This window comes from Typopeltis vanoorti, chromosome 15 (assembly GCF_054136105.1).
Source record: "Typopeltis vanoorti isolate ZY-2024b chromosome 15, IOZ_Tvanoo_1.0, whole genome shotgun sequence".
Taxonomy (NCBI): domain Eukaryota; kingdom Metazoa; phylum Arthropoda; class Arachnida; order Uropygi; family Thelyphonidae; genus Typopeltis; species Typopeltis vanoorti.
This window is the reverse complement of record NC_143563.1, coordinates 45834876-45853294: the sequence shown is the minus strand read 5'-3', so window position 1 is coordinate 45853294 and position 18419 is coordinate 45834876. Positions and strand designations below refer to the sequence as shown.

The following is an 18419-nucleotide window of genomic DNA, read 5'->3' as shown; positions in this document are numbered from 1 at the left end:
CTGTTCTGTCAAAATTAATTTCAAATAATTTAAATTTTTATTATCATAAAAGAACCACACACGCTCGGATCGTTACAGGGGCGCTTAGATAGAAATTGCATATTGGCGGCAAAGACCCTGGCGTTAAAGTTTAGAGGCCATATTGCTAAGGTTGCTGATGTAGCCCATGAGATTACTTGGCTATTGAAGAATTCATTAACAAGTAGACATAAGGAAGTTGTTATTCCTCTGTATAAGGCCTTAATATGTCCATATCTGGATTACTGTGGTAAGGTATGGTCTCGTCGGATTTTTATTATTATTATTATTATTCAAGCCTCCATTTAGTCAAAAGACTCATCATGGAAGCTCCTTCTTAGGAAACACAAAGTCTATCATACCACTCCTTGAACTCATTGACTGTTTCTTGCTTTAACAACTCTCTCAGGCAATGCATTCGACGGTTCAATCACCCTCCACACAAAGAAACCACTCCTCAACCTCTTGCTCACAGCATCCTTTTGTAATTTCCAGGGATGGTCCCCTGTCATCACTCCTTCCCGCCATTTCACCAAGCGAAAGAACTTCCCAATGTCTGCCCTCTAACTGCTTCTCAACAATTTAAAGGTCTCAGTCATATCACCTCTCCTTCTTTTATCCACCAAACTTTACAGTCCACATTATCTCAGTCGATCCTCATAACTAACATTGTACAGTCCTGAAACCATCTTTGTTATCTGTGTCTGTACCCTTTCCACATTTAATTTATCACCTACAAAACCTGGGGATCAAATTTGAGAACAATAGTTTAAGCGTGGTCTGATCAGGGTCTTATACAACGGAATGATAACTCTTTTATCTCTGCAGGTCAGCGTCCTTCTCAGTATTGCAAAAATCCTCTAGGTTACCTTCACTACCTTTGCAATATGCTCCCTGAATTTCAGTTTTCTTTCAATCATCACCCCCAGATCACTTGTTCCCCTACTTGCTCCAGTATAGCTCATCCAATCGTGTATGCATCCTCCCATCGATGGATCCTAAACTTCAAGACTACATTTTGCTGCATTAAACTGACACCCCATTCATTTGCCCATCTGTCTAATTTATTCAAATCCACTTGCAGGGCTGCCACATCTGCACTATTACTGATAACCCTTCCAAGCTTCACATCATCCACAAATAACCCTTGTAATCCATTGACATTGATATAAAGGTTGAACAATACAGGTTCCCAGTACTGAGTCCTGTGGAACCCCACTTGTAACCTTCTGCTTCTTTGTAATCCTCACTTTTAACCTCCTGCATACACAACTCTCTGATACCTATGAGATAACCAATCCCAAATCCATTTGACTAACCCGACATTTAAACCCATGTGCTGCAACTTAAATATCAACTTATCATGTGGCACCCTGTCAAATGCCTTTACAAAATCGAAAAAAATGGCAGTATATGCCTTTCCCTCATCAACTGCTCTTGTCACTTTATTATAAAAGGCAATCATATTACTAAAACAATAGCATCCCCTTCACAAATCCATGTTGACTCTCACAGATAATATTACCCTCATCTGACCAATGCTGTATATATTCCCTAATTTCTCCACGAACTTAACAACTACTGATGACACACAAACTGGCTTATAATTAGACACTTCCAGTCAGCTACCGCCCTTGTGCAGCAGCACTATCTTACCTTCCTTCCATTCGTTGGGTACGTTTCCTGCAGCCAGACTTTTATTGAAGAATCAACGGAGCTGTCAGTTCTTTAGCACATTCTCTCAAAAGCTGTGGTGAAATACCATCCTGTCCCACAGCTTTACTGATATCCAGAGTACTCAGTACTCTGGATATCAGTAAAGCTGAATACTCCAATAAAGTGCTCATTGAACAACTCCAGTATGTCCTCTGCATCAGTCACTCTATTCCCATTTTTATCCCACAATGTTATTCTTCCACAATCATTTCTCCTCCTATTGGCCACATAGCTAAAAATTTCCCTAGGATTTTATTTGAATCTTAGTGCCAGTCTCTTCTCATATTCCAGTTTTGCCTTCCTCACCATACTAGTTACTCTCCAGGCCTGCATCTTATATTCTTAGTGTAACTGCACTCCACCCCTCTCCTTATATCTCTTCCATAATCTCTTTTTCAACTGCAGTTCCTGTTTGATATTGTTTGTCATTCACTTTACTCCAAATTGTGTCCTCTCCTTCACTCGTGGAATATAGCTTACTATTGCTACTAACAATATTCCTTCACAATTTCCCAAGCACTAATGATATCCTGGCCTTCCAATTCTGCCTTCATAGAACTGCTCCTAGTTGATACCTAAGACTATTATAATGAACTGCCTTATAATTCCACATACCTTCCATTTTATTGATACTCCTGCATGTCTATTCATCTTCCAAGTTAAAACCACATGGTCACTCTCTCCAACTGGTAGGAAGGATGCCATCTCACTTATTATCAGCTCTTCTGATACTGTGACCAAATCCAAAACTCTTGAACCTCTTGTTCCCTCTATTACATGTTGCCTAAGACATTTGTACCTCAAAAAGTCTAGAAATTCCATCCCCTTATTACTACATGCATTTTCCTCCTCACGGCTTATACTGCTGTAGTAAAAATCTCCTACTTCAGGAGATTTTTACTTTGTTTGCGCCTGAAGTAGTTCAGGACTGAGGCAACTCATAGCAAAGGTGGACCAAGCTCTCATCACTCCTTGTCTCAGTATCTCCCATAATGCAAAGCACATCTCCTTGCAGACATGTATAATGCTATGCATTAAGGGAAGGGCCACTACCCAGACCGGTTTCAACCTTTATTGAGGTCTCGTCAGTGGGAAGCAGACCCAGAAGTGGTGATACTAAGGCAGAAGCAATGAAGAGGTCATATTTACTTATACGAGTTGCCAAAAGGTGTACCACCTTATTATTTATTTACTCTGGATTTAGTGAAAGATGTTGGAAGTTTATTTTCTACTTGGTTAGTCTATAATAAATTTAGTTTAATCCTTTACCCAAGTGTAGGCAAACAAAGTTTGCACCTGAAGGAATTCTAGTTTCCCTGCATTGACAGACTGACTCATTTAAAAAACAGCAATCTCTCCAGATGCCTTCGTCCTTCTTCATTCAAATGCAAGCGGTCTCTCGCATACAGTTCTCTTCTGTCCTCAAATGCCCTCCAAGCATCCTTATATTCCAATCCTCACTTCTAACACATTCTGGTATTATGCTATTCAGTATTACTGCTCTTCTGCTCAGCTCGTCGCTATCATACCTGGGCAACACACATACACACGCAATCTTTCCTCTCTACATTTTCTTTTGTACAACCTCAAGCAAGAATCTCAGATCTCTCGCTGCACGATTTACATTGCCTCTAAAATCATTGTGTCCACCATGACAATCATTTCATCCATCTTTTTATCCCACTTAATTGCCATAGCCACACTTTCTATCGTCCCTCCAGGCAAACACTCTTTTGGCATCCTATCTTGCACACCACAGATTATTGAGTCTCTATACATCTTACCATTTTGTTCCTTGATTGCTCACTTGCATCCCTCACTCTTTCTCCTCTAACCCTTTCTCTCTGCATTCCCCTACTTACCTGCTGTCCTGGCATCACTCTATCCCTGGTTCCAGCACTCCCTCACATTCTTCTCATTTCCTCTCTCTGACTGTTTCCTTCCTCCCCTCTTCAATCATTCCCATAACTCTCTCACTCCCTCTCTTCTACTGTTTCTATTCTCTCCTCTTCTAGCATTCCCATACCCCTCTCTCATTCCTACTCTGATTCGCCTTGCATTCATCTCTTCCATTCTCCTAATCTCATCTTTCATATGTCTCATCTTGTTCACAAGACATTCCACCTCCTCTTTCAGCTCATCTATCCCTCTCTGCAAGTTAGTCACTCTTACTCGCCGTTCATTCATTCTCCCAATTAAGACCATCTCCGAAAACTTCACAGTCATTGAAGCCTTCCACACTGCCGAATCTTATTTTCTCATTCATATTTCGCTCGTCATTCTCTCCTATCACACTACTTGTCTCCCGATATTAATTTCCTGTCCCTGATGCAACTAGGTTGGTTATCAAAATATCTAATTCATTCAATTCCTTCCATTGCCTACATTTTGCACATATACACGCTCCCTCTTCTCTCACCTGCCACATATCCAATTCCTGGGATGCATACATGCTGCAAGCACTGCATGCCACGAAGTCCTTTATTATGTTACGTATAATAGAGTCCTTAAATGGTGGAGGACTTAGTGACACGTCATTTGTGATTGCAGCTTCGGCCCCATCATTCCTTACTGCCGAGGAACTACTACACTAAATGCTATATAAACACTGTATTATATATATATATATATATATATACTAGGGGGCTCTGCCCCCTGATGCCTACGGTTCCCCCCAGAGTTCCGAACTGGTAGGCCGGTTCTCCTTGAAAGCTGATGACTCGAATTTTGAAGACTCAAAAGGGATTCTATCGCCCCCTCCCGGCCACCAACCCATCGAGTTCCGGACTCGTAGGCCGGTTATCCTTGAATTCTGATGACTCAGATTTTGAAGACTCGAAAGGGAGTTCCGCCTCCCCTGCTTCCTATGGTGCCCAACCCCCCGAGTTCCAGACTGGTGGGCCAGTTCTCCTTGAATTCTGATGACTCGAATTTTGAAAACTTGAAAGGGGACTTCTTCCCCCCTGGTGCCCAACCCCCCTGAGTTCCGTACTGATAGGCCTGTTCTCCTTGAATTCTGATGACTCAAATTTCGAAGCCACGAAAGGGGGGGTTCCCCCCAGCGCCTGCAGCATCCACCAAGTTGCGGACTGGTAGGCCAGTTCTCCTTGAATTCTGATGACTCAAATTTTGAAGACTCGAAAAGGAGTTCTGCCTCCCCTGGCACCTATGGTGCCCAACCCCCCCCCGAGTTCCAGACTGGTTGTTCAGTTCTCCTTGAATTCTGATGACTCGAATTTTGAAAACTCGAAAGGGAACTTCTGCCCCCCCGGACTGGTTCCGAGCAGCCCCCCCTCAAGTTGCGGACTGGTAGGCCGGTTCTCCTTGAATTCTGATGACTCGAATTTCGAAGACTCGAAAGGGTGGTCCCACCCCCGGTGCCTGCACTGCCAAAACCCTTGAGTTGCAGACTGGTAGGCCAGTTCTCCTTGAATTCTGATGACTCGAATTTTGAAGACTTGACACTCAGGGTAGTCCCTGAGTTTCAAACCTTTCAAATAACTAGACAAAAAACGTGAGTTACAAAAAAAAGGCTTATCATTTTATATTATAGAGTAGATATATATATATTATTATTATTATTATTAAACAAGACCTCATGGAGTCAAAGACTCATCTGGGAGGTCCTTTTATCACACACTCATCTCATCATACCGGGTCTTAAACACACTCAAACTCCCTGCAGACACCACACTCTCAGGCAAGGCATTCCAATCATTCACAACTCTGCACGAAAAAAACCTGCCTCTCACTCTCCTACTCACACCCTCTTTATACAGTTTCCAGGGATGACCTCTGGTTCTCCCCTGATCTCCCACTATTCTCTGTAGAACTTTTCCACCATTGATCTTATAACAACCCCTTACCAACTTGTAGGTCTCTATCATATCTCCCCTCTTCCTTCTCTCCACCAGACTCTGCAAATTACATCTTCTCAATCTTTCCTCATACTCAACATTCCAGAGGTCAGAAACTACCTTAGTCAGTCGCCTTTGGACCCTTTCCAACATCTCTTCATCCTTCTGAAAACCTGTTGACCAAATCTGGGCACATTAGTCCATGTGTGGCCTAATCAAAGCCTTATACAATGGAACAAGAATCTCCCTACTTCTACACGTCAGTGTCCTCCGCATCATTCCCAGAAGCCTTCATGTTGTCTTCACAATTTTGGCGATGTGTCCCCTAAATTTTAGATCCTTATCCACTATCACCCCCAGATCTCTTATTTCCTCTACCTCCAACAATATATTCTCACCAAGCATAAATTCTGCATCCCATCTTTGTTTCCCAAATTTTAAAACCGTACATTTTGCAACATTGAACTCACATCCCCATTTGCTTGCCCAATCACTCAATTTATTCAAGTCTTCTTGCAAGGACACAACATCTTCTCTACTCTTTATGGTTCGTCCCAACTTTGCATCATCATCACCATTACTATTTAACTTGTATCATTAATATACAAGTTAAATAGTAATGGCCCTAAAACAGACCCCTGAGGCACTCCACTAGTGACTTACCTTTTCCTGGATATCGCACCCCCATACACAACTTGTTGATACCTATCAGATAGCCAGTCTCCAATCCAATGTACTAATCTAATACCCAACCCCATCTGCTCTAGTTTGACTGTTAACTCATCATGAAGTACTCTATCAAAAGCCTTTGCGAAAACCAAGTATAATACTGTGTATCCTTCTCCTCTGTCCAAGGAAGCAGTCACTTTATTGTGTTAAGTAAGTAGATTACTAAAACATGACCTTCCTTTCCATGCTGTCCATCAACGATTATACCATTTTTGTCTACCCAACTCTGGATCCTAGTTCTCACAAGCTTCTCCAACAACTTAACCACAACACATTACACACAGATAGGCCTATAATTTGATGCTTGAGTTCGATCACCTCCTTTATGAAGTGGCACAATCTTGTCCTCCTTCCACTCCTTAGGAACTTGACCAAGTGCAAGACTCGTATTAAAAAAATATGTCAAGGCAGGTGTCAACTCTCTGGCACATTCCTTCAGAATACGCGGTGATATATTATCAAGTCCCACAGCCTTATTTATATATAGTTAACTCAACTCCCCAAACTCCTCTTGCTCACTTACAGTCGGTCTCTCCTCCCCATCATCAACTGCTCTCAATCTTTCCATGAAGTCACATTCACAAGATTGAAAGATCTTTATGAACTGCTCATTAAGTATCTCCACCACACATTCTGCAGCATCTGTCTTTATACCATTTCCTCCAATCAATGTCATCCTTCCATAATTATTCTTTCTTTTGCTGGCTACATATCGAAAGAACTCCCTAGGATTCTTTTTGGCTTCATTAGCTAACTGCTGTTCATACCTCTCTTTAGCTACTCTCACCAACCAAGTCACCCTCCTTGCCTGGTCTTTGTATACCTCATGAAATTGGTTATTTCCACTTATGCTGCCTCCACAATGCCCTTTTTCTCTGTATCGCATTCTTAATCTCTTTATTCATCCATCTCACACTTACCTTATTTATCCTTCTCACCCGTGGAATACATTTAGACATTGCATCTACAAAATAGTTTTTGAAAATACCCCAAGCTGCATTGATCTCTTTTCCAGCTAACTCATCATTCCATGCTACACCTGCAAGCTGTCTCCTGAACTCTTCATAATCACCCCCCTTGTGGTTCCACATATACCCTTTTTTCACACGGGTCCTTGCACTGCTGGCAACCACCCAGGTAATCACCTCATGGTCACTTTCACCAATTGGTGGATGATTTGACACCTCATTTATAATTACATCCTCTGATGAGATGACCAAATCCAAAACCCCTAATCCTCTTGTGCCCTCCGTTACATACTGTCTGAGGTAGTTATCTCTCAAAAACTCAAGAAACTCATTTTCTTTACTTCCAGTTGCTATCTCTTCATTCCTGTCCATATTGCCATAATTAAAATCACCCATAATGATCACCCTTTTCTTATTTGCTTTGCTTATTTGACTATACATTTCACTATCACCACCATCCACATTACCAGGTCTATGACAACATCCCACCAAGTATTTGATTTTATTCACCTCTATCTCACACCATACTGCCTCAAAACCACTGGCCCTATTTCCCTCTTGCATCTCTACCTTGTATGGACATAACTCATTCTCTATCATCAATAGCATCCCCCTCCATTTTTACCCCTTCTATCCTCACGAAAGACATCATACCTTTCCATCTCTATTCCTCTCAGGATGTCGTCCTCATCTAACCGTGTCTCACTTATTCCGACAATCTTTGGGTGAACAGACGCAATTATTGCAACTATTTCATCTGCCTTGATTCTTATACTTCTAGCATTGGTATACAAACACAACAGCTCATTTCTGGATCTACAGCTAGTTCCACTGATACCACTCACTTGATGTGATCTCTCCATGCTGGACTATGGCCATTTCCCTTTCTGCTTCATTTTAGAACCCTTTGCAATTCCATCTGTTTTCTCTTGATCCCTGGTCATCCCATTTCTTTCCTGCCTACACATGTTCTCACCTCCTGTTGGAGCATCCACCTTTTTCACGCTGTGTACCCCTGTCCACCCTGAGCCTCCTCGTGTCCCTGCTCCTCTTGCACAACCATTCTCTCATTTTCTATACTCATACCACTCACTTCCCCATTCATATCCACTTCTTCAATCTCTCCTGTCTTACTCTCCTGCTCTTCCACATCACTCCCCTCTCGATCTGATTCATTCTCTCTATTCACTTCTCTACCTTCCAGCAGCAGTCTCTCCAAGCGACTCACACCATAACCACTCAAATGCAGTCCATCGCTCGCATACAGCTCACTTCGTCCCTCAAACTCATTCCGCACATTAACAAACTGTACTCCCATCTCCTCACACATTTCAGCCAGAATATCATTCATAATCCTTGCTCTCCGCCTCATTTCACCACAATCATACCTAGGCAACACACTGACTACCCTTCCTGTCACACTATTCTCTTTTATCTTTCCAAGCAGCCTCCTGATATTCATTTTGACATGCTCTTTGTTCTCTCTCAAATCATTTGTACCAATTAATACTATTAACTCTTTTGCTCGCTTCTGCCTCATATCCCATGCCTCAATCACTCTACTCACTTTACCGCCTGGAAAACATACCTTGTGCATTTTATCCTCTGGCACACCTTTAATAATGGAGTCCCATTCAACACCACTCGCTCATCTTTCGTTAACTCTTTCATGCCATCATGATTTATTTTAATAGTTTTGACCTGAATTCTCTTAATTTCATTCCACATCCATTTCATTTCTTGCCTCATCCAATCCAATTCACTTTCCGAATCTCGCGACACATTCTCTCTATTATTAAATCTTTCTAACTTTCCAACTCTCGACCCCTTCTTCTCAATTTCACTCTCATTTATCTTTCTTTGTTTCCGTACTTTCGGACTAACATGCGTCCAACTTTCGCTATCATTCTTCTCACTTTTACTCTCATTCATCTTTCTTTGTTTCAGTACTTTCATTCCAACATGTGTCCTACCTTCGCCATCATTCATTCTTTTTTCGCTATCGTTTATTCTTTCAATTTTTTTTACTTGCGGTTTCTGCATCACGCCATTTCTACTTTCATTCGTTCTCTCAATTTTGTTTCTTTCCGCCTCATTTTCGTCCCTTTTAACATCCGTTACGGTTTTCAAATCGCTCTTTTTCTTTTTTCCTGATTTGTTAACATTTTTTCGCCTGTCTTTCCCACCATCCTTCTCTTTTAAACGTGCACTCGCGACACTATCATTACTAACACTTTCTGTTATCAATTGCATATTTGCATTCATCAATTCCTCGTTCAGGTCACACTTTGCATACACCCTTCTTCCATCCGCACTAAACATCCACAAATCATTTATGTAATCGAAAGAATACATATAACAGACCTCATACTTAACGAAACGACTGAAATCTAAATTACAATCATGGAATGACAATGGCGCCGCCATTTTTTTTTGTCTCTGCAGGTTACTATGGCTAATAATAACGATTTCGTAATTTAGTTTAAGCAAGAAAAATCACCATACTAATAATAATACCGGTAGCGCACAACGTTTACAGCTGTTCTTACTCAAACAATTATGCATATATACTTAATTATTCCTAGTATAACTTATCTGAATCAGGAGCTCTTCAAATCGCGTCCGCTGCACTTGGCTCACTAGCACCCTCTCTCCAATATATATATTTATATATATATTGGAGAGAGGGCTATTTATATATATATAAATAACGGTAACCCAAAAAATAACACAATATATAACAATGAAACTCGAAAAGCAGAACCACTAAAGAACACTTGTGTTACTGAGAAAAAAATGTAACACAATTCACAAAAGAATTCACACTATATACTGTTTAAAAAACACTTTTTTCTGCCACAGCTCAAATCCACTGCCACGTATTTCTGTGACCCTAGCACCACCTTAGGGATGAAGAAGCAGTGGAAAAGATTCAGAGACAAGCAACCAAGATAGTGAGTGGTCTGTGGATGTTCCCTATAAGGATAGATTAAAGCTGTGGGGATTGCAGAAGTTGGTTGATAGGAGAAAAAGAGGGGAATATGATAGAAGCATTAAGTTGCTTAAATAGTTTTATAGGATTGATGCAGGAGAAATGTTTCAGCACTTGGTTGGAGTGACCAGAACAAGGGATCATCCTTGGAAGTTGAATAAATATATGGTTAGTAAGTATGTGAGAACTAGATGTTTTGCTTGGAGAGTTGTGAATGAATTGAATGGATTGTCAGAGTCAGTTGTGAGTGCTTCGTCTGTTAGTAGGTTCAAGGAGAGGTATGATAGATTGTGTGGATAGTTTGGTTCTCCCATGATGAGTCTTCAGACTCAATGGAGGTGCCTGTATAATAATAATATGATACTTCATTAGCGTTGCTGTATATAATAGTACCTATAAACATGATTTCAAACATATCTTTATAATGAAAACCAGTTCCTTCTCATCAAGTGCATGTCTACAATGACTATAAACAAATCACAGGGTTGCACATTTAAATATGCCAGAGTGTACACAGAGAGGAATCTATATTTATTTCTAGTTACTTGTGTTATTATAATTATTTGATTGGGGTATTGATTGCAAATCATTGTGTTCTGCTTGTAATCTTTTCCAGTGGCAGGAAGCACTGACAAACAAATTACATGATATTAAGCATTGGTCTCTAGTCAATCTAGAAACAGAAGAGAAGAAGTTGCTAGGCTCCACATAGGAGACAGTTATCTCACACATTCTTATTTAATGAGGACTGATGCATGAAAAATGCGAAAAATTTCACCTATGTGTGAAAAATGCAACACGCACCCTACTCTTTCTCATATTCTGGTGGAGTGCTAGCACTTCACACAAGAGAAGAATGAAATTTTTACCTATCTAGCCAAGCTATATGCACTTAGGGAGATGTTATCAGACTTTGACAAATTGCATGATGTTTTTAACTCTTTACGAAGAATTAAATTATTCAAACACATTAGATTATAAATTTTATTTATATGTAAATAATGCATTGCTTAACTTAATTTTTGTACATATATATTATTTATTCATTTATCCCTGCTATTTATTAATACCTTGTGTACTGCTGTCATCTTTGCTATGGCATAGTATGATCTTTGCTGTCCTTGTGCCAATAAACCAAAAACCAATCAACCAACCAACTATACTCCCTCACAACCATTGCCACTATTTCCCTCTTCCATGTCTACCTTATGTGGACATAATTCTCCTGCTGTCATCAGCAGCACTCTCTCTCCATTCTTGTCCTTTCTATCCTTGCAGAAAAATGGTCATTTCTATTCTCATCAGGACATCATCTTCATTCAACCATATTTCACCTATTCCAACAATTTTTGGGCATATAAACTCAATCAGTGAAACAATTTCATCTCCCTTATTTCTGATACTCTTGGCATTTATAAACACAGCTTTAGGTGGGAGATGAATTTCATCACCTAGTGTGAGACCACCACCACCTCTCTTATTGGAGGTCTGAAGTGGCTTGAAAAAGTTTCATGGTTGGTCTCTAGATCAGGTATTACAACTGTGTAAAAAATAAATTAAAATACAAAAAATATACAGGGTGTTCGGGATAAATTTGACATATTTATAATTAATTATATTTTTCCGTAAGTTACATGTATTATCACACACTTCTCTTCATTTAAAAGTTTGGACCCTTCTTCATTCATATACAAGATGTCAGAAAGGATGGATAGCTGGAACCCACCTGAATCATGGAAGAGAATAACTTGTATCATGATGATTCGTGCCCGCCATCAAAATAAGGATATTACGACTGCTGCCCAATGCTCCCTGAATACAGTAAAAACAATCAGGCATGAACTAGAGACTTGCAATGGTGACTACGAGGATGTAGCAAGAAGAAAGATCCCTAGCAGACGATCTGATTGCGTTCGTACAGCAGAATTCCTCGCAAATCTGCAGGAACAGGTGTTGAAGAACCCTGGCATTGGAATTCGGGCTTTGTTCGTGGAGTTGCTAACTGTAGTCAAGCCCTGGATAACAAGGGTAGCCAATGGTAGGCCGTATGTATGGCAGCAGGATTCGGCCCCTTGCCACACCTCTGGGAAAAGTCAAAAATGGTTGTCTGAAAATTTCTACGACTTCACCAGTCCAAATGTTTGGCCTCCAAACTCCCCAGACCTTAACCCCATGGATTATTTTGTATGGGGCGCAGTTGAAAAAGACACCAATCGCACTTCCAGTAATACAAAAGCCCAGTTAATGGATAAAATTAAAACAGTTTTTGCGGCCCTTCCCAGGGAGACTGTAGCATCAGCTTGTTCGAGGTTCCGAAGCAGAATTGAAGCTGTGATCGATGCTAATGGTGGTTATTTTGAGTAAATCTTGTTGATAGTATTGTAATTAACTCTGCCTGTAATGTTTTTTTGTCAATTCATTAAATTTAATAGATACAAAGAAGATTTTCTTTTTCCTTACGAAACTGTCAAATTTATCCCGAACACCCTGTATATGAAATTCACAAAAATAGAAAAAAATCCTTAGCTTACCTACAATGCAAAATGTATTTGCTAATAAGTTTGTTGATGGGAGTAATATAAAAACATAGTTCATTTTTAGTATAACCAGTTCTACCCAAGCCATTTGTTTGGTTGTGATTTTCCCACCACATTTGCCTTAACTCCCTTTATCATTACTTGCCCTGTATATCTCCTCGGTCTCAACTATCCCACTCATATTCTGATCCAATCCATTCCATTCCTATGCTGATCATCTCCATACACACATTCACTACAACTTCCAACATCCACTTTCCCTATGATGGTTCTCCCCATCAACACTTCTGTTGCCCTATATTTTTAATATTTATAGTGAATATTTTATGAGAATGGCTAACTTAGACAAAGATCCTCCTGGAATTGAGATTAGTGACAGAAAAATAAATAATTTAAGATATGCAGATGATATACAACCCTCATGGCAGAAACTAAGGAAGATCTGGAGTGGTTGATTCTATTGGTTAAGAAGGAAAACAACAAAGCCACATTTAATTTAAACATCGGCAAAACAAAGGTGATGACGTCTGACAAATTAGATGAATTTATGATTGAGAAAAATAAAATAGAGATTGTCGAAACTTATGATTTATTGGGCTTCAGAATAAGGAATGAGGGTAAATTTGAAGTTAAAATTAAAAGGAGCATAGCCATGGGTAAAAAAAAAGTTATGTTAAGCCTGTCAAACATTATGTAGGATAGAGGTGTTAGTAAGGTCATGAAAATTAGAAGCAATGGTATTTCCAGTAGTGAAGTATAGATGCAAAACTGGATTATTAAGAAAAAAACAGAGAAAGTGAATTGATTCATTTGAATTATGAGTGCAGAGGAGACTTAAGAATCCTGTGGACTGCAAGAATGACTAATAAGAAGGTTTTAGAGCGTATAAAGACAGAATGCTCCTTGAGGCTTTCTGTCTTTGTGCTTTATGATTGCTAAACTGAAGTTAATGTACTTTGGGCATATTATGTGAGCAAATGAATCATTGTAAAAGACAGTTAAGTTGGGGAAGATTGAGGGTATGAGAAAAAGAGGAAGATCCCAAAAGAGTTGGATGGACAATATAAAGGAACTTATCATCTTGAACTTATAACTACTGAAAGAAAAGACAAGAGGTCGAGTTAGCTGGAGAGCCTTTGTTTATAAGATCAAAGAGTCAAAATGACTGAATGGAACACAACAACAACAACAACAAAAGTTCTTTGGTCACCAGGTATCCATGTGAGGAGAAAATTATGCAGAATGTTCAGAGATGAGTAAATAAATCAGTGTCAGGACTCTGGAGAGAGAGGGAAGTGGAAATTGCAGAGTTTAATAGATAAGCAGAAAAGAGGTAGTATGGCAGAGACTTTTAAGTTTTCATTATGCCACCTCTATTCTGCCTATCAAATGTGGTGGATTTTACATAGAATGGAGGAAGAACAGAGACGATAAGAACAAGAAGTTATCCTTAGAAGATGGTTACAAGCATGGCAAGTAAGAAAATGAGAGTAGATTTTTTGCTTGGAAAGTGATGGGCAAATGAAATGCATTTCTGGAGTGTGTTGTGAATGCAAAGAATGCAAACGAGTTTAATGCATGGTATGATAGATATGTTGCTGGTTGAGTGTGATTTCTTGCAGTGTGTCTGTCGACTCGGTGGTGATTTCAATGGAGTGAACATAATAATAATGATTTTATTGTAAGCTATACCTTTATATACACTGAATAACCACTTTATTAGGAATCAAGGAAGTTCTTGCCATTTTCCTGAATGGGAAGGTGTTCCTAATCTTTATTATTTTCCTAGTCTGTATATTACAAAATTTTACTGAATAATGTAAGAACATAAACATCTCATCTTCCCTTTCATATTAGGCTGGATTGCCTGTCACTGTCAAGTAACTTCACTCATTAGAAACTTGATAATGCTTGTTATAGGATGATATTGTGCTATGGCTGTAAATTGCATGTGTTCTGGCTGGTTTACCCATTTTGCAGAAGGAAAAATCCTGTCGTTTGAGGCTAACTCACTCACTCTCAATTGAAAAGTCCTGATAGAGTTCTTTCGCGTCCTAGACGGGATTCAAACCCAGGTCTTTCCCTCCAGAGGGCTTCATCTATAATGACTGAGCTACAGAAGTCCCACATACATAAATATAAAAGGAAAAAAATCAAAATTAATAATATAAATGCTTTTTATTATGGAGTCAGTTAATAAATGTCATTTCCTCATACATTGTTATATATTAGTTTGAAGGAAAAGCCAAAATGCAAGCAAACCACATGAGCATTATTTTATTTTTCTTCCTTTCTGTAATTATTGTTCTTATATATTTATTGAAGTTAATCTCCAATTTATGCATTTATTTATTATTTATTTTCATTTTATTTAATTTATTTTTATTATATTTATTTATTTAATTAATTTGTTTTTTGTCAGTTATTATTTGTCCAACTCCTGTGGATCCAGAGAATGGAGAAGCAGTTTACTTTTCAAGGGAGTATAATGCAGAAGTAAATTACAAATGCAATATTGGCTATAAATTAGATGGATCAGAAAAACAGATATGCACAGCATCTGGTAAATGGAGTGAAAAGATACCAGTTTGTGTTGGTAAGTTTTTGCAATAATATTTATACATCTCTCTCTAGGTTGCTATCAATTCTGATTTCAACTCTATTGCTTTTAAGAATAAAATCAGGTTAATACATTAAGAATCTTTTAATTGCTAAAAGTTCTGCATTTATTATCCAGAGAGAGAGAGATCAGCTGAAAGAGGAGGTGGAATGTATCGGAAATGAGATGAGAAGTATGAAAGATGAGATAAAGCGAATCAGAGTAGGAGTGAGAGAGAGTTATGGGAATGATAGAAGAGGAGAGAATAGAAACAGTAGAAAAACAGGGAATGAAAGAGAGTTATAAGAATGATAGAAGAAGAGAGAGAATAGAAACAGTAGAAGACAGGGAATGACAGAGAGAGAGTTATGAGAATGATAGAAGAGGAGATTATAGAAACAGTAGAAGACAGGGAATGAGAAATTTATGGGAATGATAGAAGAGAAGAGAATGGAAACAATCGGAGAGAGAGAGAGGGAATGAGAAGAATGCGAGGGAGTGCTGGAACCAGGGATAGAGTGAAGCAGGACAGGACTTCACTCTATCCCTGGTTCTGGAATATTCTCTGTATTCCCCTACTTACCCAAAGCAGGTAAGTAGGGGAATACAGAGAAAAAGAGATAGAGGAGAGAGAGAGAGTGAAGGATGCAGGTGAGCAATCAAGGAACAGAATGGTAAGAATGGTATTATTATTATTATTATTATTATTATTATTACGGGCGACTCATCGAGGGAGGCCCTAAACATCATATCCACACAACTATACGACATTCTCATAGTATCTATCATACCTTGTCTTGAACTCACTCACTGTCATAGCACCCACAACAGACTCTGGCAGCTTATTCCACTCATTTACCACTCTAAAAGTAAAGAACCCAGCTCTACACCCCTGCTAACCACACTCTTGCCCAGCTTCCATAGGTGTCCCCTAGTTCTCCCACCACCAGTCCTGATCTCAAAAATATCCTCTGAATTAATCCTATAGAAACCCTTTAGCAATTTGAATGTCTTGATCATATCTCCCCTCTTCTGCATATCAAATGATAGAAGAGGAGAGAATAGAAACAGTAGAAAACAGGGAATGAAAGAGATTTATGAGAATGATAGAAGAAGAGAGAGAGAATAGAAACAGTAGAAGACAGGGAATGAGATGAGAAGTATGAAAGATGCGATAAAGCGAATCAGAGTAGGAGTGAGAGAGAGTTATTGAGTCTCCATGATGTATGGAGACTCAATAATCTGTGGTGTGCAAGATAGGATGCCAGAGGAGAGTTTGCCTGGAGGAACGATAGAAAGTGTGGGTATAGCAATTAAGTGGGGTGAAAGCTTGGATGAGATAATTGTGATGGTGGGCACGAATGACTTGAGAGGCAGTGTAAATCAGGTGGCAAGAGATCTGAGATTCATGCTTGAGGTTGTACAAAAGAAAATGCAGAGAGGAAAGATAGTGTGTGCGTGCGTGCGTGTGTTATCCAGGTATGATAATGACAGGCTGAGCAGAAGAGCAGTAATAACAAATAGCATAATGGCCAGAATGTGTCAGAAGAGAAGATTGGAAGTGGGTGCTTGGAGGACATTTGAGGACAGAAAGGAGCTGTATGCGAGAGATCATCGCTTGCATTTGAATGAGGAAGGATGCATCTGGTGAGATTGCTGTTTTCTGAACGAGTCGATGCATCAAGGAAACTAGAATTCCCAGAGTGGATGGTAGCAGGGATGGATTTTTGTGGGAATGGGTGCTTTGGGGAAGGTGGATGACATTAGGAACACTGAGTTCAATGGAGTCTGGAGGGGATAATGATAGGTATAGAAGCAGTGATATTTTCATGCTTTATACTGATGCCAAGAGCTTCCATAGCTCAGTCAGTATAGACGAAGCCCTTTGGTCAGAAAGACCTGGGTTCGATTCCCATCAGTGATGTGAGGAACCTTTATCTGGTCTCTTTCGACCAAATTGAGTTAGCCGGTCTCATACAGAGGTAGGGCTTTTTTTTCACCCAGAAAAAAAGTTATCTACTGTCAGAAACGACTGAAAGGGAAAATCAGTCAATACTAATGTCAGGAGTATCCGAAATAAAGGAGATAAATTGATGGCATTGATTTCATCAGCCTGACCAAAGATTATTGTTATCTCTGAGACATGGTTAATGGAAGATGATATAATAACAGGAATAGAAGTAGCAAGGCACAGCATTTTTCGGCAGGATAGGAAGGAAAACACAGTAGTGGAGTACTGCTTATGATAAGTGATGACTTTGTCCTCTAAGAGTGGAGGCTTTGGAAGGCAGTGATACTAATGGTTTTGAAAGCATTATGGTGTGAGGAGAGGTGGGCAAGACAGGATATTTATTGGGATGTTGCTACAAGCCAAGGAGCACAGAGGGTGGGAGCAGGAGATGTTTAGGCAGTTGAACTTGGGAAGTGCAAGAAGAATGATTGTTATGGGAGATTTTAACTACAGCAGTATAAGTTGGGAAGAGGAAAATGCATGGTGGTGGGTTGTTTGATTGGATTTCTGTTGTTTTTTTATGATTCTTTTGGTTGGAATTTAAAAAAAAATTTTTTTTTATAAGTTTTTTTTGGACTATATTATATGAGAAAATTTTTGTGACCTGCAGTTAAATTGCATTTCTTTCAGTTGTGGTCCATTATATTTCATAGAGATAAAGAGAAAGTGTGGTATGTATTGAGAGATGACAGACTTGCAAACATACTGCACACACAGAGAGGGAACTCAGTCTCCTGTTCATTCGTGGCCTTCGACAGTTTCCCCCTGCAGCCACAGTATCTGGTCTCCCTCCAGTCATGAACTGGAAAAATATGTGGCTGCAAGATTTGATGCTGGCTGATCAAGATGCCTCCAGATTCATTACTCACTGGTGTTAAATCTTGAATGAAGAGATTTCGTTGTGAAATATCTCATTCAGGATTTTACAAGCATCAGAACACCGAGAAAAATACTTGTATATAAGTAGAGATATTAATTGCTTGAAAAATTTT

General features: G+C 39.4%; 1 protein-coding gene across 2 annotated transcripts in view; it reads left to right on the top strand.

Annotated features, from left to right (window-relative positions):
* The window catches only part of LOC150098729 (complement factor H-like), a 601741-nt gene that overhangs the window by 58653 nt on the left and 524669 nt on the right, over positions 1-18419 (top strand). For both annotated transcript variants that reach the window (XM_090405340.1, XM_090405339.1), the window contains exon 4: positions 15240-15413. In XM_090405340.1, the coding sequence (XP_090261466.1) occupies positions 15240-15413 (174 nt within the window). The remainder of the gene's footprint in view (positions 1-15239; positions 15414-18419) is intronic.